The sequence below is a fragment of the Calidris pugnax genome, unplaced genomic scaffold (assembly GCF_001431845.1).
Source record: "Calidris pugnax isolate Ruff unplaced genomic scaffold, ASM143184v1 scaffold189, whole genome shotgun sequence".
NCBI classification, from domain to species: Eukaryota; Metazoa; Chordata; class Aves; order Charadriiformes; family Scolopacidae; genus Calidris; species Calidris pugnax.
Genome location: NW_015091069.1, coordinates 939,075 through 963,030, shown reverse-complemented (window position 1 = coordinate 963,030; position 23,956 = coordinate 939,075). Strand labels below are relative to the sequence as shown.

The following is a 23,956-nucleotide window of genomic DNA, read 5'->3' as shown; positions in this document are numbered from 1 at the left end:
CCTGCAGCCTCTGCTTTTGTATCATTGTCATGTGGGTGTCAGGAGGATGGGGCTGGTCCTTTTTCAGTGGGGCCCAGGGATAAGGCAAGAGGAAATGGGCACAAACTTGAATATAAGAAGTTCCACCTAAACATGAGGAGGAACTTCTTTCCTGTGAGGGGGGCAGAGCCCTGGCAGAGGCTGCCCAGGGAGGTGGTGGAGTCTCCTTCTCTGGAGACATTCAAACCCCCCTGGACATGTTCCTGTGCGACCTGCTCTGGGTGGACCTGCTTTGGCAGGGGGTGGGACTAGACAATCTCCAGAGGTCCCTTCAAACCCCATGGGATTCTGTGATGCTGTAATCATTTGAGGGCTGGATTTCCAAAATTAAAATCTTGGGCTGGCGCTGGAAATGCGTGATGGGCAGTGAGAGGTTCCTGAGCACCACCACCAACTCTGGCTTAAAAGGCCATTGCCTGGTGGAGACACAGATCTCCCTCGTGGGCCCACACACCAGTGTGGCTATGGCATGCTCCCTGCTCCTGGCAAGGGTGGCCGACAGCCCTGCTGGGACTGCCCTGCTGCTCCCCTGAGGGACGTGCAGATGAGATGTCACCTCGCTCCTGCTGACTGCAATTCCTCATGCTGGGGATTACCAAAGCCTCGCGGTGAGTTGTCAACTCCTCATGTCAGGAGGAGCTTCCTGACGCAGAACTTCCCCCCAGACAAGAGCTTCCCCTGGCGCCGAGCTAATGGCAGAAAACCATGAGGCTGTTGGGCTTGAACCTGTGCCTCCCCGTTGGCAACACTCACACCCACCAGGACGCCTGGTCGGCCCACCTCCAGCACGGGCTGCCCCTGGCCTGCCAGCTATGGACTACACAAAAAGCACTTGAGCAAACTACACACCTCACTGCCACCCAACCTTCAGGAAAGGTGGCAATCCGACCCAGTCTCCTGAACAGAACAATTTGTGCCTGAAATACATGAAATCCTCACTTTCCTTGCTGGCTTCAGCCCCTGTCCCTTCAGGACAGCACCGATGCCACCTGCTTTGTCGCTTAGGAGAAGGACATGCCTAACCACAGCCTGGTGTCCCACCCCAGACAACCAGCCTGGGGATCCCAGTAGCCTTCAGACCAGCAACACACACCTCCCCACACCTCCAGCACCAACAGTGAGAGAGACAGACGTCTATAAAATGACACGCTTTATTAAAAGTTACATTCAGCAGCAATGGACATATTTACTTAAGTAGATTTTAACTGTCAAGGAGCTTACAATTATAAATCCCTCTAAGGCATTAAAAGCTCTTAGGTGTTTTAACTTCTTTGCAAGCATTTCATATAAATAGGTAAGGTAAATGATGCTTGCTTAAGAAAAGGATACCCCAGCTGCATTAAACAAAGATATACATATAAATATATGTATAAAACAATGATTTTTTTTTGTTATAAACTCATTGATGGGGATATTTCACAATCTTTAAGGCTTGGGCTCTGACCCTGCAACTATTATTCACGTAAGAAGTCTCCTGTTTAAGTTACTACACGCAAGTGTACATATTGCTCACACAGATGAGAGGTGCAGGGCAGGGCCTAAGCTTTGGCAGAATCAGCAAAAATGCCAAAACACTCAGTGAAATATATTTACAATCTGTGCAAGTAGCATCACCTACTGTTATTGATTATGGAGGTCCCTCTCAGAAGCTAACAACAGCAGAAAGGCACCGTGCAAAAGCTAATTGGCATCTGTTACCTCCTAGTTTTTGACGCTGCAGCTCTCCCTTCTGAAGAGCAGTATCTGGGCTCTTGAGCCCTGGGGACATCATTTGGGGTGTGAGACAGGGAGAGCACCAGCAGCACGCAACTGCAGGCCTGAGCTCAGGGCACAAATGCATCAAGTCTCAAGTTTTTCCAGCTCCAACAGCAGAAATCTCCCTTGATGTGCAGTGGGTCATTTGCTTTTTCCAAATGTAAACAAGAAAAATGTCAACTACTTCCAGTATTAGCCAACAACCCACCCCCAAATAGTGAACATTTAATTTATCTTTGTTCCATTAAACCATGCTTTATACCTCTAATAAGCATACGTGTGGGGAAATTGCTGTTGAAACAGAAGCTGTGACTAGATGTGAGGTACTGCATAAACTAATTTGAATTAAAACAGCTGCAGGGTCTGATTCTCTACCAACTTACTGCTGACTTCACATTTGTGTGCAACTCCTTTGGCTTCCTGATGTACGAAAGGTCTAGTCAGAAAGGCAAAATCTGGCTTTGTGTTACTCTGGTGGCTGGTTACTGCACGACGTGTGGCTGATGCAAACTCCCAGAATCAATTCACGGCAAGTTTTTCAGCGCTGAACACCAACCGGTACGTGAAGCCCCATCCTCACCTCAGGAAGGCGTTTTCATCACCACAGCGATGCTGGAGCACTAGCATCAAGACCTCATACATAGTAAGAGTGTAGGAAAGGCATTCTCCAAGCTTTATATCCTCTACTAGCCTCTACACTCCTAAAATATCTCAGTCGTTCACTGAAGACAACTGCTATTCTGTATTCTGCTGTGACCTAGCGGCTTTCCTACCGTCAGTCCTCCATGCTATGGCTGCATCTGCTCTGCTCTCCAAACACCAGACTGTTCTCTGGTCTTTGGAGTGGAAAAGAGATGGCTTCCAAGAACAGGTTTGAGTTTGGGATGAGGAGAGGGAAATGCCTCTTCCTTCCCTTTACTCTAGATCTGTTGGTTTGAATTATGCCTTAAATAAGACAACAGAATTTCTTCGCAGAGAAACTAGAAATAGCGCAGCCAATAGTATCTTCAGCTTTGATGAAAATGGAAATCTTACAGGGGGAAAATCATTGCAAAAATGTTTTGTTTTAAGAAGTGACTCTACATAATGGAGATGCATTTTCAAATGCACCAAGAACAATTAAGTACTCCAAACCCACCAAACATGAACATGAACTGGGGCCAAAACTCCCATGTGTGCCCCTAAATCTTTTCCTAAAAGAGAGAAGAGCCCTCGTGGGCTATGTGGAAACCCTGCAACTTTTCTTTTAAAGCCATCCTAAGAAATAGAGAATACAGCAGAAACCTGCACAGCTGACTTGGCTGCCACCTTTCATAGAGCCTAGAGCTGGAAGGAGCTCCCCCAGCATTGTCCCCTGTCCCCCAGCAGTGGGGAGAGGCCACTCCTGCAAGGCCCTGAAAGAGGAAGGGTGGGAAAAGGCAGGCTGAGCCCATGAGCTTTAGCTCAGAAGAAAGATGGCAAAATACAGTGCTTATTTACTCAAGGCACCTCTCAGTGAAGACGAGTTTACAGAAGGTAATGACACCATTACAGCTCCATAGAGAAAGAAATTTCTAAGTTCTTTTAAAAATGTAAAATCCCATACACGCTTCAAACTACAGGTATAATTTTTTTTTTTCCCTGAATCCTCCATTGGAACTTGAATTTAAAACACAGTTTAACTCCTCAGTATGTGAAATCTCACGGCCACATTAATCGAGAATATCTGAAGCCAGGAGAAAGAAATCACTTCCAGTTATGTTGTCAGTGTTATGTGCATAACGTTCCCACAGCTGTAGATCCATTGTGCTCCATGTTATAAATAAGAAATTGCATGGTGACAGCTAAAATTCAAAAGCGTTAATGTTTCTCTTTGCAACTCTTTTTCTATTTTTTCCTTCCCCCCTTTTCCCTCCCCCCAAGTCTGTTGAGGTTTCTCCCCTTTCCCTCCTAGAAGAAGTTACTCGAAGCAACATCACCGCTTACCCAACTCTCATATTTACGGTAATTAAAATATTGTAAATGCCAAGCAAATATGACTAACGTTTGCTATTTGGCAGATAAGCCAGAAGTGACTTCTGTTGATTCCGAACCGGGCTGTCATATTTGCATTGATGAACGTTTCTCCTTCTTCTGCTCATCTTGGGTTATCCCAGCGCTCCGGGGGAGAAGTCTCGAGGCAGCTCTAAGGATGTGGCCAAATGCTGCCCCGGTCTCTGTCACCGAGGCCACCGAGCCGCCGAGGCCACCGAGCCGCCGAGCGCGGACGCAGCTGAGCTGGGCGCCGTAAACGAATACAAACGAGCTCCCTTGTATCTCTGGCATTCTAGGTTGTGGTCCTTTTCAACCATGAAAAACAGCTACAAATTGTTCCCAGAGCTAAACCACTTAACATCTTGGCACTTGGTTGTTTTTAACTTTGCAACAATAGGCACTGTTCACTCCTCTCAATCTCAGCTTTTTATTCTATAATAAAGCAGGAATACTGATGAAAGGCTAGTCACGGCTTCTCCCCGTGGTATCAGGGTGGTGGCATGTGATGATTCACATGGGGTGTGTTTGATCCAAGAAAGCCCAGCCTCTGCTTATTCTTCCTTTGTTCTGTCATCTAAGGTGGAAAGGCAGAAAGACAAGTTGAGAATTTTTCTCCTTTTTTTTTTTTTTTTTTACTATTATTTAGCAGTCATAGAGCAAGATACATATAAGCAAAACAACAGGGAGCAGAATTCTTTTCTTCAGCACTGAAAAATACAAGTAAGAGATGCCTTTGAAGTGGGAGATGTTTCCTGCAAAGTATGGACATTTTAGTCTCATTTTATTCTCATTATTCTTATCCAGCGGCAGGCCTTACAGTGTATAATTTGCGCTGCTATCATGTTGTGTAGCCCTGCAAAGGATCAGCATTTGCACTTGGTGCTGTACAATCACAGAATTAAAAGATGGTCCCATCCCCAGAGAGTTTAGATTTAAGCCAGAAGAGAGCAGATTTCAGCCAGAGGGGGATGAAAAAACCCCACCAGGACAGTACGGGTAAGCACAATAAGCAACGGTCTCGGCACATCCAGCCTAAAACTTTGTTGAGTTTTTCACAGGGAAAAAGAGTTTTAAGGAGGGCTTTGAAGGGAGGTAATTAGATAACTCTGTTGATGCCACTGAAATGCTTCCCATAAAGAAAACACAAAGATGCTTTTCTGAAACTGTAATGAGCAAACCAGAGGTGACCGGCACCTTTAGTAAAAAAGGAGCTGGCCTTTTGATCCTGAAGTGAGAGAAAACATGTAAGGTGGTTTTGACGGGAGCAGGGCTTAAAGAGAGGCTGGCAGCTTGTGCTCCGAGCAGGAGAGAAGGGGGAGCCGTGGGGAGAGCACGAAGACAAGGGTGACACAAGCAAAGCCACAGGCTCGGCAAATTCTTTTCACAACAGTACTGTGGGGTAGCGGGGGGAAAAAATCCAAGTGTCAGATTCAGAAAGCTTTCCTACTGACTCCCATCAGCACGCAGCTATTTCTGATGCTTTGCCTTTTTTATTGCTGGGTTACGCAGCACCCGCACAGGCAAAGCCCGTCATTGCTTCTGCTGCCTTCCCTCTGTCCTCACACTCACCGGGAGGATTTCATAACTAATTCCCCCTCGGCTTTTCTCCTCACCTGTTCTCTGCTGTTGCTAACAGAGTACAATTTCATCCCAAACCCCTATCAGTGTTATCTACTCAGAAAGCACACTGGAGGGAAAGAGAAAACCTTTCTAAGACAAAAGTCTCTTTTGTAACGCTGTCCTGACTGTGACCTGAGGAAAGATGAAAGTGCGCTCACCTACACAGGCTCACACCGGGTGCCACCGCAGGGCGCTTACCTGTTCCTTGAGCTCAGCAAGCTGGCCAGACAGCTGTTTCACAAGGCTCATGGTTGACTCCAGCCTCTCTTGCAGGTTCCTGATTTCGTTTTGCTCGCTGTCGCCTTCATTGCTAACCAGGGACATGGCTCTCATCCGAGGGAACCAGTCCAAATTCTTGTCCTACATTGAGTATTAGAAAAATCAGTAACGTTAGTAGGGGTTTAGGTGGTGCTACTAAGCTGAGACTAGAGAATGAGAACTCAGAAGGACTTCTCAGTGGATGACACACAGAAAGTGAGCCTCAGAACTAGTAAATTCAGAAAGTATTTTACACCAAGTGTTTTTATTCTTGGTTCTCTTTAGCTACAAGGAAGGCAAGTGTTTTTATTCTTGGTTCTCTTTAGCTACTTTTCCAACTGGAAAATCTTGGTTTCCCTCCAGCTGCACCTGTACTGCAGAGAGGACAGTGGTGGCACATTCACTGGGGGCTCTGGTACATCAAAACACCCGCTCTGTGAGCTCTGGGGAGCCTTCTCTGGTACACCAGCACCAGGGAAGTCCGAGCGCTCCCTGTGCTTTGCTCTTAAGTATATGCAGGGACACACTTCCCCATTGTCTCCTCAGCTTGGCTGGCCTCCATCTATTTGGGCTGTCCTTGCAGCAATGTCAGCAAGCCAACATCAGGAAAACAAGACAAGCCAGAGTCCTCTCCAGACCGGCCCGGAGCGTGCCTGCAGCAAGAGCAGAGGGACCTTGGATTCAGCTGCCCGCAAGAGAAGATTTGGGGTCCTGAGAATGGGCTTAGGCTTCATTGTGCTCTTCAGCCTGTACACCTTAGGTCCATGCAAGCCCAGCCCCACAGTCAAGGGTCACCCTGCAAGGACTACATGGACTAGCACTGAAATAGCTGGTTTGCTACTCAGGGACTCAGGCTATGATTTTAATCATCATAAAAATACCATAAATAGATGATATGAGTCAGGAAGGTGCAGCCTACCAGCATGAGCCTGGATTGTCTCCATGGCTCAGGGGCACAGATATTTGTGTGCAAAGCCTAACAGACGGAGGAGGCTGAAGGGTGCAAGCCCAGGAGGAACAGCAACCATGTGGCAAGCAACCCAGTTTGCCTTAAGGCACAAGACGAAGGAAACAGGTTCTGTAGCTGGCGATGCGTTACATCAACGCACCTCTGCCCTCCACCTTGGGGAGGATGTGGTTAGACCATGTGCGTGGTATTTTGCAACAGGTCTCTGTGGACACGTGCACTTGATAACTTTAGAAGAAAATGAGTCGCAGTGTGTTTCTTCCAATCTCCTGTGCTGTGAACAGCACCGCAGAAACAGCGCTTTATTGAAAAGAGAAGGACGAAAGAAAAGTTTTTTTCCAGAAGTCCACCTACAAGACTCCTGGCAGGCAAGAGCTGCACTGCTTACGTTGTCCGGGCTTGGTATTTGGTAAAGTTTTTACTGCATTGAACTTACTGTAGTAAGTTCAATGACCATGAAAACAGAAGAGTCAGTGATGATTCTGCCGAGCTTACAGCCGGGCAGCCCAGGGCAGCTGGACATGAGCAGGGTCCGAAGGGCTGGGCTGGCGGAGCTGTGAGCCCAGGGATGTGCTGAGTGAATACAGCCTTATTGTGCTTCCAGAGAGAGTTGCTTTCAGCTGCGCAGTGCTCTGCCCTGACACCACACCCTCCCCTCCTGCAACAATACAATTTAGAAACCACCAAGCTAGCCATAGAGTCATAGAATTGCCCAGGCCGGAAGGGACCTCCAAAGGTCATCTAGTCCGACCTCCCCGCAGTCAGCAGGGACACCCCCAACTAGACCAGGTTGCCCAGGGCCTCGTCAAGCCTCACCTTGAATATCTCCAGGGAAGGGGCCTCAACCACCTCCCTGGGCAACCTGTTCCAGTGCTCCACCACCCTCACAGTGAAGAACCCTCTCCTCATCTCCAGTCTAAATCTGTTCCCCTCCAGCTTGAAGCTGTCGTCACTGTCACTGCAGGCCTTTCTAAACAGGCTCTCCCCAGCCTTCCTGTACCCCCCCTCAGGTACTGGAAGGCTGCTATTAGGTCTCCCTGAAGCCTCCTCTTCTCCAGGCTGAACAACCCCAGCTCCCTCAGCCTGTCCTCGTAGCAGAGGTGCTCCATCCCCCTGATCATCCTCGTGGCCCTCCTCTGGACCCGCTCCATCAGGTCCATGTCCTTCTTATATTGAGGGCTCCAGACCTGCACACAATACTCCAGGTGAGGTCTCACCAGAGCAGAGCAAAGTGGCAGAATCCCCTCTCTGGACCTGCTGGCAACGCTTCTTTTGATGCAGCCCAGGATGGGATTGGCCTTCTGGGCTGCAGCTGCACACTGCCTGCTCATGTCCAGCTTCTCATCCACCAGCACCCCCAAGTCCCTTTCCTCAGGGCTGCTTTCTAATACCTCACCCCCTAGCCTGTACTGATGGTGAGGTACGCCATCGGTACGCAGGACAGCACTTAGGGGACTCATGTCTTCCCACCGGTTGTGTTACCTCAGTCCCCTCAGTTACCCTGGGTAAGACTAAATCCAAAGCCACAAGAATTTTGGGCTTGTTTTCTTCTTTTAATTCAAACCTTCTAATGAGTTTTTGTCCGGCTGTGCACCCTCTGGTCCTGTCACTAAACCAACAAGGTACTCGGGGCGCGAGGCCGTGCCCCTGCGTTGCGCTTGGCAGCCGGGGCCTGCTCCGCCGTGTGGAATGAGGCCTTTTTTTTCCTCGCTGCCCACTTTTTGAGCCTCGTGATCTCATTATGACAATTTACTGTGGTTACGCATGATGCCATTTTCAATGGGTCATAACTCATTCAAATCAAAACCTGTTTTCACCAGCTGGGCTGGTGAGCTGAAAGGGAGCGCACGTGACCCTCCCTGCTGGATGTCCCTGGGGACACCCGGGGCGGCAGGCCCCCGCTCCCGCAGCACGCCCTTCTGCTCACAACACCAGCATTCATCTTCCACAAGTATGCTCCCATATTTATTTTACATTTATTTTGGCTAGGATCTAGCAGAGCATTCATCACGTGCCCAGCACTAAGCACAGGTGTACTCATTTACACTGAGCTCAGTTTGTGCACAGTGCCTTTCTGGATCAATGCCTTTTCTTTTTTTTTTTTTTTTTTTCTGCAAAAACGTTTGCCAGCAAATTTGTCTGCCACTATAGGCACAGAAATTTAATTCAAAGGAGCTACAGTGAACAGGGCTGCACTTAGAATCAATCATAGAATCATTCAGGTTGGAAGAGACCCTTGGGATCATCGAGTCCAACCATCTACCCTACTCTACATCGTCCTCCCCTACACCATATCCCTCAGTACCAGTGTATCATCAGTGTATCATCACTTGTATCAGTGTTTCCTGGAAAGCTCTGGTGTCTGCACCCATTACAGCTTCTCTTGCTTGTAGCACCTGAAGATACCAACCGCAAGGCCATAGGAGCCAGCTGAGGGGCCGGGAGCCCTTTCTGGCAAGGCTCACCACAGCAGCAAAGTTTCTAAAGCTGAGCTGCAGAGGGAGAGCAATCTGAGACTCCATCATTGTGGTTTTTGTGTTTGCCGAGTACTGCTGCCAGGATTGTGAAATGCACTTTGCTGGCTTTATTTTCCATCTGCCACTCCCTCGCTCCTCCAGGACTCAGGGCAGAGACTGCCGACCGCCTCGGAAAGATTTTTGTGGACTGACCCTCTACCACACTGCAGCGTCCAGAGGAACACCACACAAATTTGTGCAGATGCCAGACATCCCGGTTCAGTGGGTTTCATAGAATCATAGAATGGTTTGGGTTGGAAGGGACCTCAAAGATCATCTAGTTCCAACCCCCCTGCCCTGGGCAGGGACACCTCCCACTAGAGCAGGTTGCTCAAGGCCCCATCCAGCCTGGCCTTGAACACCTCCAGGGATGGGGCATCCACAACTTCCCTGGGCAACCTGTTCCAGTGTCTCACCACCCTCACAGCAAAGAATTTCTTTCTGGTATCTAATTTAAATCTCCCCTCTTCCAATTTAAAACCGTTACCCCTTGTCCCGTCCCTGCACTTCCTGACAAAGAGCCCCTGCCCAGCTCTTCTGTAGGCCCACTTTAGGTATTGAAAGGCTGCTATAAGGTCTCCCCAGAGCCTTCTCTTCTCCAGGCTGAACAAGCCCAGCTCCCTCAGCCTGTCTTCATAGGAGAGGTGCTCCATCCCTCTCTTGGTTTGCCTCTCTTGAGGCTCCCAGTGCCACCTGCTTTCCTCCTCCTTGGCACAACACTCCGCTTCCTGGGAAAGGGGATGTCCAGGAGCAGGTGAAGATGGACAGAGCGCACAGCACCTCGCCCGCTGCCACAGAACCCTGTCGTGCTGATGGAAGCTCTTCAGCCAGAACCACTCCGAACTACGTGTCAGCTCATCTCAGCCACCACAAGTCCCAGAGTCACAGGAGCTCAATGACAGACTCCACTCAGCCCATTTTTGCCATCCCAGCAATACTGTGATAACCTCTCCCAAGAAAGAAACCCAGTTGTGGTTTAGTTACAGACCAACAAGATCTGGGTATTTTGTTGCCAAAATGTTATGGAGGGTGAAGCAAGGACTTGATCCAAGTTCTAAGAGAAGTTGATGTGTTTGCATGGACTGGAGACCTCTTGAAATGATGCTACTGACTTCTACAGCTTTTCCTGGCAGCAGAGAGACAACAGGTCAAACAGGCCTCTCACTTGGTAGTCCCAAGTGCTGTGGTGGGTGCAGGCAGGACTTTGCTTCTTGGTTCTCAACTGCATATACATCTAAGGAAATCCAGTCCAGCTGTGTATTTTAGTCATGCAAAGTATCAAAAAGATTCAAAATTCAGTAAATCAGTAGGAAACACATTCAAGCCTGCCAACCTGTCTTTAAGTTAAAAATACTTACCTAGCTTTCACTTATAGTTCCACTACAGTGTATGCAGCAGGTATATTCCCTTGCTCAAATGCATGCTTTTGCTGGCCAGTATTACCTTATTTTTTCATTGCATTATGAACTGCAGAACTTTTTAAAGAGCAGTATGAAAATTAGCTCTGGCACATAGCCTTATTTGCTAAGTTTATACCACAAACAAACAGCAATTGCTGCTGGGGACAAAAAACTTTTGATCACAAACCTGCCAGGATCCAGAAGGCAAATAGGACAAGAGTCTTCTGCCAAAAATTTTAGTGATCTGTAAGTGTTCGTGGGGGCACAGGCACTCGGTGATTGCTCAGCTATGGGCAAGCTATTTTTACTTCAAGGTAATTGCATGCCAATTAACTGCAGGTAGTTAACATGTTTGTACAACCCCAAACATTTGTTCTGGGACTTAAATGTTTATGGGCACGATCCAGGGTTGACCTTGACCAACAAACATACGTTAAAGCTGTAACATGCCTCCTCCACCCCGCCGGAGCGCTCCTGCTTTGCCTTATTTGACCGGTGCAGGGATGGGGTTTTGCGGGGTGTCACAGGTCACACCTGAGCTATTACTCTTAGAAATCCAACCATTTTGCCCAGAATAGCATTCACTCAGACATTTTGATCCCCGCCTTGAACCGAGCAGCGATGTGGAGGAGGGAGGCAGGCTGCTGGCAGGGAGCAGGGCGCACCTCTGCGAACCACCGCCACAGGACCCAGTCCATAGTGTGAGGTGACATAACTCCAGCATAAATGAGCTCACAAGAGGCTGAGGTATGTGGATGGGATGCTTTAAAGCGAAGTAGCTTTCCTGGACACAGAATTAGTTGTTGAAATGTACTGAAATCTGCTTTCTAAACAACCGGGGCTGAACACACTATATTGTTGCTGTTAGTTCGTCCTCGCACAGGACAGCAGATTAATTTGCAGCCCCACCGCAGCAGCCCACCTACAGATCACAGCACCTTCCTGTTCCACAAGCATCACGTGTGCCTCGCAGAATTCATATTTCAGTCCGGATACACATACATCTGTGTCCAGGGCAGGGAGTCAGCCAGACAGGAAGGCTGCAGGGACAGAGAGGAGCTGCAGCCTCCTCTCCATCAGCTCAGCTGGGGAGGAAAAAAAAAAAAAAAAAAAAAAAAAGGAAAAAAGGCAGGTGGGGGCTAGCCAAAAGGCTGCCGGCCCAAGAGACTGCACATGAGCAGAGCAGACATTCTGTGTGGTGCTCCAGCGTGCTCACTGCCTCCATCCTCCTCCCCCAGCTGGGAGGACTCCAGCGGGAATCACGGCTCACCCAGGGCGAACACCTCTCTCTGCAAGGTGCTCTGGGGACACGTAGCTGTGAGGTGCCGGCGAGGACACATGCCTGAGAAAACACAGGGCTTAGAGGATTTGCTACTCGTGTTTGCTACTCTGAGAAACCTCAACCCCCTCTTCTCAGAGAGGCACGTTCAAAGCGAAAGTCGCATTTGCCTCCTGGAGTTTTCTATGCAACTTTCTCCTTCCCTTCTGTGGGCTTTCCAGGGGGAGTGCAGAGCCACGGGCTAAGTCCTCCCTCCAGTAAAACATCGGCATTTTTCTGACTTTGCTAGATCCAATTGAGCATGGATGGAGAAAAGACTGAAGAAATCTGTTTAGAGTTTCTATATTTTGTACAAATTCTCTCTCGAGCCATCCCTGTCCTGTTGGCACAGCCAACTGGCTTCAATCGAGCCCTCACGCTGAGCTGAATCCATGCCTCCGGAGTAATTGGCAAAGGGAGGTTTCTTCAGGAGGTGCTGGTTTCACAGGCGAGCAGCGAGATGGATCAGCCGCAGCCAGCAAGAAAGAGGGGGCTGAGCCTTTGAAAAATAGATTACTAGATAACAATGAGAGAAAATAGGTCAAAGACTAGGACAAGGGGGATGAAGTATAGGAGCAAAGGCTGCCTTATGTCTGCTTTCTGCTGGTGCCACTGCCACGGGCTCAGTGCCACGCCACCAGCAGCTGGACCAGACTTTCATTTCTCCAGCAGGCTCTAAGGCAGGGGCTCGTAGCCCTTTCTACCCTGTGACTCTCTCTGTTGCAACATGAAAACAAACCGTCTCAGGACTTCCCTCCTATCTGTTCAAAAAGAAAAGTGGTGATGACTGCTCATGACTCCTCCTGGGTTGTGACCTCTCCAGCTGCATGCACCAGAGCAGGAGACTGGCCTCTGTGTCCGTGCCCCAGTCTGCCACAGACTGTTTGCTCCTTGGTGACTCACTGAGACAAGCGAGACGGTCGTCAGGAGGGTTATTTGTTACCTAATAACGAGGCTGAGAAAACCAGTATGCTTAAAGCTCTCCGAGCTCCTCAGCTAGAGATCTGCTGAAGAGTGCAGAAGAGGAGCATGGCCATCGCCATGAAGGTTTGCTGCCTCAGTGTGCTGGCCTGGGGGGTTTGTGGTATCACGCCATGAAGGTTTGCTGCCTCAGTGTGCTGCCCTGGGGGGGTTTGTGGTATCACACTGAATTTCACTGAATTTTTAGAGTTGGAAGGGACCATAGAGATCATCTAGTCCAACTCCCCTGCTAAAGCAGGACCACCCAGAGCTTGTCAGAGCATGTTACTCAGGACTGCATCCAGGTGGGCCTTGAAAATCTCCAAAGAAGGGGACTCCACAACCTCCCTGGGCAGGTTGCGTTGCCTCTACTACCCCTGCCTCCCTGGGCAGGGTGTTGCACACCCTGCAACACACATTCATAGAATCACAGAATGGTCAGAGTTGGGAGGGACCTTAAAGATCACCTACCTCCAACCCCGCAGGGACACCTTCCACCAGACCAGGTTGCTCAAAGTCCTATCTAGCCTGGCCTTGAGCACCTCCAGGGATGGGGCAGCCACAACTTCTTCTGCGACTCCGTTGCACCCTAGGACCTGTGCCTCAGCATGAAGGCAAACAAACCGTTGGCATTGCTGCTCTTCAGCAGGCAGCTCGTGTCCTTCCAGGCAGAAGAACAAACAGGCTGCTCACTCCCCTTTTTTTGAGTCAGCACCTTGAATAAATACTTTAGCACCAGTTGCGAAAAGATCTATTTACTGAGAAATTATTCGGTATGTCTGAAAGGTAAGTAAGTCCATCCATTGCCTTCCCAGATCTGTTCCCTGTGTAAGCAGAGTGATCAGTCCAAACGATCTTTTGAAAGCTATTATTTTTCTGCCTAGGTACAGAGTCTGGTCCTAAAAGTCTTAGTTATGTAGCTCTTACAGCCACCTTAAAAAGGGATTTTTCAGATTTAAACTATCTCGTGCTTTAGATGACACAGGCAATAACCACTTTGTGATTTAATCACAGACAATAATAATTTGGTTCAGTGCATGATTCAGCTAATCCACAATTTGATAAACGTTCATCCTAAACTACAAACCCAAATAGCTTTCTGCAAATCCTGTTTGACACTTTAATGTTAAGACTGTATTTGATAAGCAATCTGTGCTGTACAAGAATATAGGGAGGGAAATTAGGAATTGTTATGCATCCACAACAGTAATTCAAGAAAAATAAAAATAAACCTTGCCAATCACAGATAAATCTTTATGCAACAAGAAAACTCATAGGTCTATGTGGTCTATACTGGATTGATACATGCTACAGCTTCCACAGCTCACGGAAAAATATAGAAATCTCTTTCCCCCGAAAGAAGGTTGGAACCACAACGCAGACCCACTGTCTGCTTTAGCAGCATCGTTGATGCATTTACTTTCATTTTAAATTGGCTGAATGATTTTGAGGTCTGTAACAGAATCTATCCCCGTAATGCCGAATAATTGTGAGTTCTTCAAGACTGATGTCCAGGCCAGTCAGTTATAAACATCTCAGTGTTCCAGTATCAGGGCTCCCGCTTGTGATGTCCCTGCAAAAATTATGGTGAGGAATGATAATAAACCTCAAACTGCGAATTTGATGCTGTACGTGGCAGTTTCGATACTCGGCCTGGAACTCTGTAAAGGACTTTGCTTTTCCAAGAACAAACACCCCAAAATTTCTGCTTATCAAACACACCTAAAGGACTTGCCATCTATGTCCAAGAGATGGAAACCATACTGAAAATAATCTTCTACAGCTGAGACGGTAAGTCAGAATGTGATCTGGCTCTATTGTTGTGGGCAAAACCATATGCAAATGCTACTCACATGAGTCAGCCGCGTGCCCTGAGGGCGAAGAAGTCAAACCACAACCTGGGCGGCATCAGCAAGGGCTCAGCCAGCGCATTGAGGGAAGAGATCCTGCTCCAGCCCAGAGCAACGTCACCCCAGAAGGTGGAAACCAAACCATGCAGCTTTGTCACCAGTGCCCCGAGACCCCACCTTCCAGCCACCCTCTGGTGGGAGCCACAAGTGGGGGGTCACAAGTGTGCAAGGGCACAGCCCCGTGCCCGCTGGGGGGTCCAGGCGTGCAGCCCACCCAGCACCACGCTCCTCGAAGCCACCTTTGCTCCTCGTGCCTTCCCTCCCCCCCGGCGCAGGGTCATTCCTCAACTGTTGATTTCTTCTGCTGTTTCAATCGCTCCCTGCCACCTTATCTCTATCAAAACCCTGACTATTGATATTCTCCTCTGCAAATCTTCAAGAATCCCGATGCCACTATCTGAAGCTAGGATTTAGTGCTTAATATCTGTGCCCTCAAAATAGATATAATTATAGATTTGTGCAAAACACAAGTTTTCCACATTCCTATGTTTTCACGTTGTTAGTGGTTACAGGACGTGCTTTAGGAAAAACACTTCAGATTATTCATTTAAAATAATGAAATTATTTCTGATATAATCCCTGGATCTCGTACACAACGAAACAACATCTGGTACGGACATTAGAAAATAAATGTTCTTGGCTTATTTTTTTTTTCTTTTGTTAAACAGATGTTGTTGATACAAAACACAGAACTGTAAATCATAGCCCGCATGTGGACACGGACTGTCACTACCGAGCAGAAATTTACTGTGGCTAGATAGAGATTTGAAACAGCAATGAATCACTGGCTTCACTAACTTTATCCACGTGGGTATGGTTTCAATATTCTGACATTAAGTGCACATGTCCTTAGAAAAAAGAACCTTTTAATGGCAGCACCGGGGGGGCTCTGGTTTAGGCCCCGCGGCCTCGGTGGGGGAGGCGCAGCGATGGCCGTCCCTGCGCGGAGGCACCTGGCGGGTCTCTGCCTCCTCCTCCACAGCTCGTTGTGTTGCTGTGATGGAATCCCACCACCTTGGCTCCCCGGGTGACGAGGGTGGCCCTTTTTAGTGCCACACCATGCAGGGCACCCTGTGGAGGAGAGGTGCTGAGCTGCTCATGCAGCTCCACCGCCGCCACCACACAGCTCTAACTTCTTTCTCCCTCTCCTTCCCCCCCCCCAACATCATTTCAGCAAATTCAGCCAAATTCCCCTGTTGGGTGGCTCATGCCCAGCTGAACGGGAAGGATATTTCTGCTTCCTGCTGGCTGCGTTCAGAGTGAACAGAATTACCATGCTCCTCCAACCCTTTCTATCGAACTGCTTGTACTAGCACGCTGAAGCCCCCCTTCTTCTTTTAATATTGATTTTCTTTTCCAAAACATCCTCGCGGGCACACTCCAGATACTGCACTCCAGACAAAAGCCAGTGGCACTAACCCTACTGCGATGTGAACGTACCCTACAGCATCATGCCACTGCTGGAGACAGAGATGTTCTCTGCTCCTTAGAGACGTATTTACCATTCACCTGGTAAGTACACCACAAATTTTCCCCCATTTTTGTCAATGTAAGCGCTGGTTTGATCCAGTGGATCAGCGTCTAAGTGCATGGTTAAACTCCACACCATGACCTTTACCTTGTACCTTTCGTAGCACAAGATTCGGGAGCGCAGTTGTTGAAATTTTTCACATTTACCTTTAATTCTCTGGTCCTGTCACCTTGTATTTTGCAAGTACTGTCCATTTCCTAGCATTAGCTTCATTTTGGTGTAACAGAATCTTTGAGAAATACAAAGACTCAGCTGGAGACTCGTTTTTCAGAGGCTCAGGACTCGACCTTGTTCTCAGCTTTACACGGGCAGAGCAATTGTTCTGCTTTAGGATACTGCCGGAGTCGAGGCATTTTGAATCCTGATCTAAATGTTCCTGCTTGGGGCCCATTTTGACTCTGATGTATTTTGCACATGTATGAAAAGACAATTTAAAGAACAACATTTTCTTTTAAAATTAATAAGCATTATTACCTATTACCAATGGGTGAGAGGTAATACAGAATACAGAACTGGTTTTTTAAGCAACAATCACAGAATCACAGAATCTTAGTGGTTGGAAGGGACTTCTGAGATCATCCAGTCCAACCACAAAAAAAAAAAAAACAAAAAGAAAACCAAAAAAAACCCCATCAACAAAACACACCACAGCAAACGCCCACCAAAAACCCCGCACCCACCAACTAAACCCCACACTCAACACCTCACCATAAACCAATAACCTTGGGCACTAGAGCATGCCCTGAAGAGCCATGTCTATACGTTTCTTAAATCCCTCCAGGGATGGTGACTCCACCACCTCCCTGGGCAGGCTGTTCCAGGGCCTGACCACTCTCTCAGTAAAGTAGTTCTTTCTAATATCTAATCTAAATCTCCCTTGCCGCAGCTTCAGACCATTTCCTCTGGTCTTGTCGTTCGTCCTTTGGGAGAAGAGGCCAACACCTGCCTCTCTACACCCTCCTTCCAGGGAGTTGTAGAGGGCAATGAGGTCTCCCCTCAGCCTCCTCTTCTCCAAACTAAACATGCCCAATCATGCATATACCACACAAATGCACACACTCACACGAGCATCAGTCAGAGAAGAGGAAAAAAAATCTAGGTTTCTCTTTGAAGCATCTCTTGAGAAAACACCACCAAGCAATGGCCACCTTCACTCTTACGGGTCTGAACCTGCTCTCAGACCACTTGCTCTGTTCACATAGAATCATAGAATCATTCAGGTTGGAAGAGACCCTTGGGATCATCGAGTCCAACCATCTACCCTACTCTACAAAGTCATCCCCTACACCATGTCCCTTAGCACTGCATGCTTGGGTTGTGCACATTTCTCTGCACAGTGAGCACAGCTCCTTGTCTGCGGGGACACGCTGGCCAAGGAGAGGCCCCTTGCCAGGTGAGTTTGTGACTGGGTGAGAGGCAGCTCCCACAAGGTGCCACCTGCCTACTGGGAAGCACAGAGCCCTTCTATTCCCGTTGGGAAATAGGTGGAAATGAGCAGAACCGTGCCCTCAAGGTGAAATGTCTATTCTCTCGGGTTCGTGTCTACTCTGCGCTGTTTTCAGAGGCTGCAAGCATAGGTCAATAAAAGAAAAAAAACACCATGGTACTTTGTAAACCTTTATCTGCCTATACTACATCTGAATCTGGTACTCTTGCTCACATTGCTAGGAAAATATTGACATGGAACCTCTGTACAGACCTGCTTTTTTTCTTTTTTTTTTGTGTCAGCCCAGCATTTAAATATGGTTTGCTCTATTCAATTAAAATGCATTCTCTTTTGAGAACAAGCAGATATCAGTTTCACAAACCCGGAGTTACAATTTTCCTTCAGCAGCACCCAGCAAAATGAAAACCAGAGACAAAACATTTTACTCACACGTGTATAAAATGCACAGGGTTCATTAAATACGATTTAAAGTTGCCTGTTTGTTTTTGGAGACTCTTCAAAGCTCCTACTACCCCAAACTTACAGAAGTGTAATGTGATTCCTGATCTATTGAATTTCGTAGGATGGCTGTAGTGGGTTCCATTATATATAAATTGGATGCGGCCAATTTACAATCTCCGATATATACTTCTATCTCAAAATGCCCTGTGAGGCAATTGTGTAAAGTACTTTATCAGGGATTGTTATTGGTAATATTGCAAGATTTCATGATGTAAAAAATACATCAATGTCATTTAAATTGAACAAAATGGTTCCTTTTTTTTTTTTCCCCTGTAAAGCATTTTTAACCATCTTCTCAACAAATTTGTTCAATAAATACTGTATGAAACAAACATTTTGCACTTTGTCCCACAGATACAATTTGCTAACCTGATTGATTTCTTTCTCTACAACTAATCTGATTTCTTTAGGCTATATATCTTCTATTTTATTAAAGATGATGCAATCTTAGCTTTTTATCATACACACATCCACCACACTAAAAGGAGAGAAGATTCCGCGAGCCAGCCTTGCAACCAAATAGAAAATCCTGACACAAATCTCATAAAGCTGATCTTGAAAGGTAAATGGCACAATGAGACCAAATGTATACAAATTGAGAAACTTGTCCACGTAGAGTAATACGGGTTCAGTGGATTTTTCTTCCCATGACACATATATATAAAACAAGTAACTTCATCCTATCTGTAATACCTTGTAAAACAAGCTCGCACTGATGTTACACCCAAATTCCCCAAATCTTGCTGTAAGAACTCAAAACCAGAACTATGTCTTTTGTAGCCTTTGCCTGTTTTACTTCTTGCAGAATCTCACCACCGTATTTTGTGTCCAACCAAAGTTACGCTTTTTTACTTTTAAATGCCATTCCTGGTAAGGCAACAATCTCAGGCTCATATACCTGTTCTTTTACTAATTGCCCTGTGTGTCTGGGCTAAATGGCAGTCCTTCCCTTCCTCAGCATCTGCAGTTATCTGCCTTGGCTGTGGACAATTTTGGAGTCTTTTTCCCATTCCAGAAGCCAGAAGCTTAGTACCACTGTAATACAAAGAACAATAATTGTTTTCAAATGTTGCAATAATATCCTCAATCAGCGTTGAAGTGTTCTGTGTTTGTTGCTTCTCCCAATAGCCCCAAATCAAATGAGTTCAGTCGACACGCTTTGGGACCTGCTCATCACGTTGCTCCTCTGGGGCTGAACTCCTTATCGCTGTCTGTGACCCCTAGTTAAGCTCCAGTTTGCAAAGACCGTAGTTAAGCTCCAGTTTGCAAAGAACCCTAATTAAGCTCCAGTTTGCATCAGGCAAAGCCATGCAGAGCCAGCCCCAGGAGAACCCAGGCTCTCTTACTGCCAGCATTTCAAGCGCAACAGTAGGTGCCTTGGAGTGCTCTTCCAACATTTGAAATCACAGAAGAAAAGCCTGCCCACACACAGCTCCGTCTCAGGCTGCATGCTTCTCTAACAAAGGGATAAAAGATGGCTTTTTGCAAGCTGCCTGGAAAGTTAACAGCTCCAGTCTGGCAGGTCAAGGCGGGAGTGGATTCCAGCAGGGAACCACAGCTGTGTCCTGCCAGCAGCACTGCTTTGGCTCCGGGGAGCTCCAGCTGGATCACCTCCACTCCTTCATAGGGATGTGCAAGTTTCAAGGAACACAGCCTCATGCCCGGACCCCTCCTCGAGCTGTTAAGGCCAGCAGCAAACAAACAGGAACCCAACTCGGCTCGTCTATTTTAGTTTGCAAATCGAATGACTTGAAGTTGGAAGGAGGACAAGGAGGCTGTGACTACACTGTATCATCAAGACAGAATCCATCTTTACAGAAAAATCAGTCTTTGAAGCCTATACTGCTCAACAGACAGGTGGCCAAATCTTTCAAACACAGAGGAAATCAAGCTAAGCCTACAGCTGAGCCACACCACCACAAGGTCCAAAAAGACTAGTGCTGGGTAGTATCAAACCACTGATTCCAGACTTCAGGGGGGAAAAAAACCCAATCTCTATGAATATACTATTGGGGACGTTCAGGCTCCACTCTGTAACTTGCAATTACATCACAGCTTTGCATTCAGAAGGGATTTAGAGGAAAAAGCCAGGGTTGTGTTGGTGCTGGGACCCGTCCCATTAGCAGCCCATAAGAAGGTGGGGTGCTGAGCATGGAGGCAGCAGGGACAAGGGCACAGGACAGTGGTATTGCCAGTGCCACACCGAGCCAGCGAGGGGGATGGAGGCCATCACCATCCCATCCCCACACAGAGCAAACCTGCCTGTGCTGCAGCACCTGCCCTTGATCTCCATCTTTCTCCTGCTCCACACAATGGCATAATTTCTAAGGAGGCAGGATCAGATCCGCGGTTTCCCATTCAAGCAGCAATAAGATCATTAATTTTGCCTGTCTGGAAAGAATGCATATAAGCTTAAAGCCACTAAAACCTCAAGCTTTTATAATGAAGTACCAAAAGAAGCCCACCTTTTCCTTTATTCACCCATACCTCAACACGACACCTAGCCAAGCAGGCAAACTAAATTATTTATGGTGGACTAAAGAGCCCATTTCTGGAAGACGCAGAGCCCTTGAAGTAGAAAAGATGTTCAGCTCTCTTGTAGAATAGGAGCTTTGTGCAAAGATGCAAAGTCCTCATATGATGCTAACTTTTCATGCTTTGAGCAACACATAAATGAGCAGGAAATCAGCTAATTACGCATGTTACTGCAATTCCTTATTTTATGAAGTGGAGAGGGAGGTGTTCAGCACTTCTATGAGATAGAAGGAGGAAAATTGTACATAGAAGTAAAAATAGCAATGGACTACCTACAGAAACAAACATCATTTTTCAACAACAGGAAAAGCAACAATAGAAAAAAAATTCAATACCTAGCAGAAGGAAAACCACCACCACCTCAACGTATTCTGTAAAACTGGGTAACACTGGTGTATGAGGGGAGAGGGGCAAAAGCAGTGGTTGAACCCATGAGGAGCGCAATTCCAGCTCTATTCCAGTGACTCTGTATCACCACTCAACTGCTCTGAGATGTGCAGTGAATTTGAGACAGGCCTTGATGCAGGAAAAGGACTTTCTTTGAGACCTAAATTGAAGCCCTGAACTTCCCACAGGGCGTGTGTCTGTGTGGAAGGATGCAGCGAGTCGTGTGCTCGCTTGCTCTTCTATTTTCAGCACAACAGAAAAAATGGAAGGAGTAAATAATCTATTTAGGCATATTTCTTTAATTGCTTATTTTATGAAAACCCAACTGCAGACAAAGCTGACGTTGTATTTCCTAGGAAATTAGCCTGTCAGAGAGATCTCAGGTCTTATTTAGCAGCCAGCTTTTGTGCTCTTGGTATTACTGCCACGGTAAGTAATTACTCATAATGTGACATGCATCATATCAGCCTTTTAAAAGTAATTAAGAAAAAGTTGCATAGCTTAATGATATGTACATACATCTCACCCTTGCAAGTTTTGCTTTGATAATATCTGCTAGTTTTTGGAGGAAGGCCAGTTTTAAAAAGTAAAATAAATCAGTCCTAACAATGGGAGCATTATTAGCTTCCCAAAAGTTATAAACCCCATGCCTCACTCCAGCAGAGCATTTGTGTGCACAAGTCCTGTAAGCATTTTCAAGTCTGTGAGTTGCCAGATCAGAAACTTCATGTTGAACTAGAATTTCTGATAATGAATAAGCCTTAAAAATACAGTTTAGTTGCAGTGAGCCCGTTTAAGAACCGCAGCTCACCATCCCTGGCAGATGTAGCTGTAGCAGCCGGAGGGGTCACTCCCATCAGCTGTGTGCCCTTTCTCCCTGCTGATATCCTCCTACCTAGAAAGGGGCAGCAGAATCAGTGCCCTGTCCTCTCCTCAACCAGCCCAGTTCAGACTGGCATGACTTCAGTGGCCATTAATTTTCACATTAGTACTCTGGGCTGCAAGCTGCAGAAGCTCAGGAGCGAACAAACACATTGCCTGTCCTCCCCCCTCTGCTATTGCTGTGGTTAATTGCAACAGAAGGGAATGGTGGCCATGGGGGGGAGGAAACTTCTTAAATTGTCTAGGATGAATCACCAGAGTGCATGTGAAAAACACCCGGTGTGTCTTCCCAACAGCCCAAGTGTCCCTTCTGCAGCACCCATGTTATCTTGGATTGACACTTCTCTGGCCTTGGTCATCCTCTCTACCCGTAGTGATCCTCACATATAATAAAAGTATCTATAGACTGGAGATAAAAATTAGCCTCTAAAATTCAGAAAGACAACAGATAACAGAACAGAAAAATCCTGGATGTCAGAATATTTTTCTTCTCCAAAGAAGTTGTCTTTTCAGAGCTGGGGTCAACAGCCTCTTAGTACCTATTATTTTATTACATTCTTTGACAAAAATTGACAGCAGTAAAGAACAGCTTGTTCCACAAACCCCGCTCCTCCTTGCCTGCCTGCTGTCAACGTGCTCTTCCCCCTTCTGTGTGGCGCTTCTTCACTGCCTGTAACTCTCCTCTCTGGATTTCCTTTGTGCCTGCCCCCTCCAGAAGCTCCGTGTGGTTTCCTGGGGGACAGCCACTGAACACCTGGGGGTGGGCACCAGGATTTGGCACCAGTGAAAGGATTTTACTTTCACTAACTACACTAACTAACCCTGGGACAACCTGCCCCAAGGTGTGACAGGAAGGGCAGCCAGACCCTGGACCCACAGCTGTGGGGCTCTGCAGGCTCCACTGGCCTCACGCTTCTGCTGTTTTGACAGGCAGCTACTTCTGATGAAGTTGGCTAAAATGAAAAAAAAAAAATCCCTTTGCAGACCACACAGGGGACTGTACACAAGCAACTCTGGCTCCAGGAGGGAGCTTGTCCCCTGTCCCTGCTGCTATGGACAAACAGCAAACATTTGGCATTAAAATAGATAGAATCACAGAATCACAGAATCTTCTAGGTTGGAAGGGACCTCAAAGATCATCTTGTCCAACCGTCAACCTAACTGACAAAAATAGACACCCACACAACAAACAAGGAGCATCATCACTAAACCAGACCTCCCAGCACTACATCAACCTGTCTTTTGAACACCTCCAGGGATGGTGCCTCAACCACCTCCCTGGGCAGCCCATTCCAATGCCTGATAACCCTTTTTTTTTTTTTCTTGGACTTCAGGATAATGAGAGGGGAGGATGAACATGCTAACAATGTCAAAAAGGCTTAAAATTTAGCGTCCAAGCAATTTCTAGTAATGCTTCTGTAGTTTTCAAGCTCTAAGTAGTATAGAATTTATGCAAATGCATTAAAGAATTCTAGCTTGGCAAGTACACCCAAGCAGGTTATTAAACTATATATACAGAAAGTGATAAATACAGAATTAAAAGAGTCCTTCCGCTTCTCTTTATAGCCTTGAAAATTGACAAAAAACTTGAGGACAGCTCTACAATATTAAACATTAGGTCAGCCTCCTTGAGTGACTTTGGGCAGGAGACATGGCAGTGTCAGGGCTAAGACAGACCCTGGGGAGCGGGGGGCTCATCTGGCCTTATTCCCGGTGCTGGTTTTCAATTTCATACCCACTTCTGGGCACCTAATAGAAAAAGAAGGCAAAAACGTGAGGCTGGGGGTAGGACTGGTAGTTCCTCAAGGGTCCGTGCTGGGACCAATACTGTTTAACATTTTTATCAATGATATAGACAGGGAGATTAAAGGCACCATCAGCAAGTTTGCGGACGATACCAAGCTGTGTGGTGTTGTC

The 23,956-nt window shown here is 47.0% G+C and overlaps 1 protein-coding gene across 1 annotated transcript in view; it reads right to left on the bottom strand.

The window, feature by feature from the left end:
* Positions 1-1,188: 1,188 nt before the first annotated feature.
* ITPR2 (inositol 1,4,5-trisphosphate receptor, type 2) overlaps positions 1,189-23,956 on the bottom strand; it is a 254,914-nt gene continuing 232,146 nt past the window's right edge. The window contains exons 55-56 of the mRNA XM_014957035.1: positions 5,626-5,787; positions 1,189-4,381 (exon numbers count right to left, since the gene is read on the bottom strand). Of these exons, the coding sequence (XP_014812521.1) occupies positions 4,295-4,381; positions 5,626-5,787 (249 nt within the window). The 3' untranslated portion in view covers positions 1,189-4,294. The remainder of the gene's footprint in view (positions 4,382-5,625; positions 5,788-23,956) is intronic.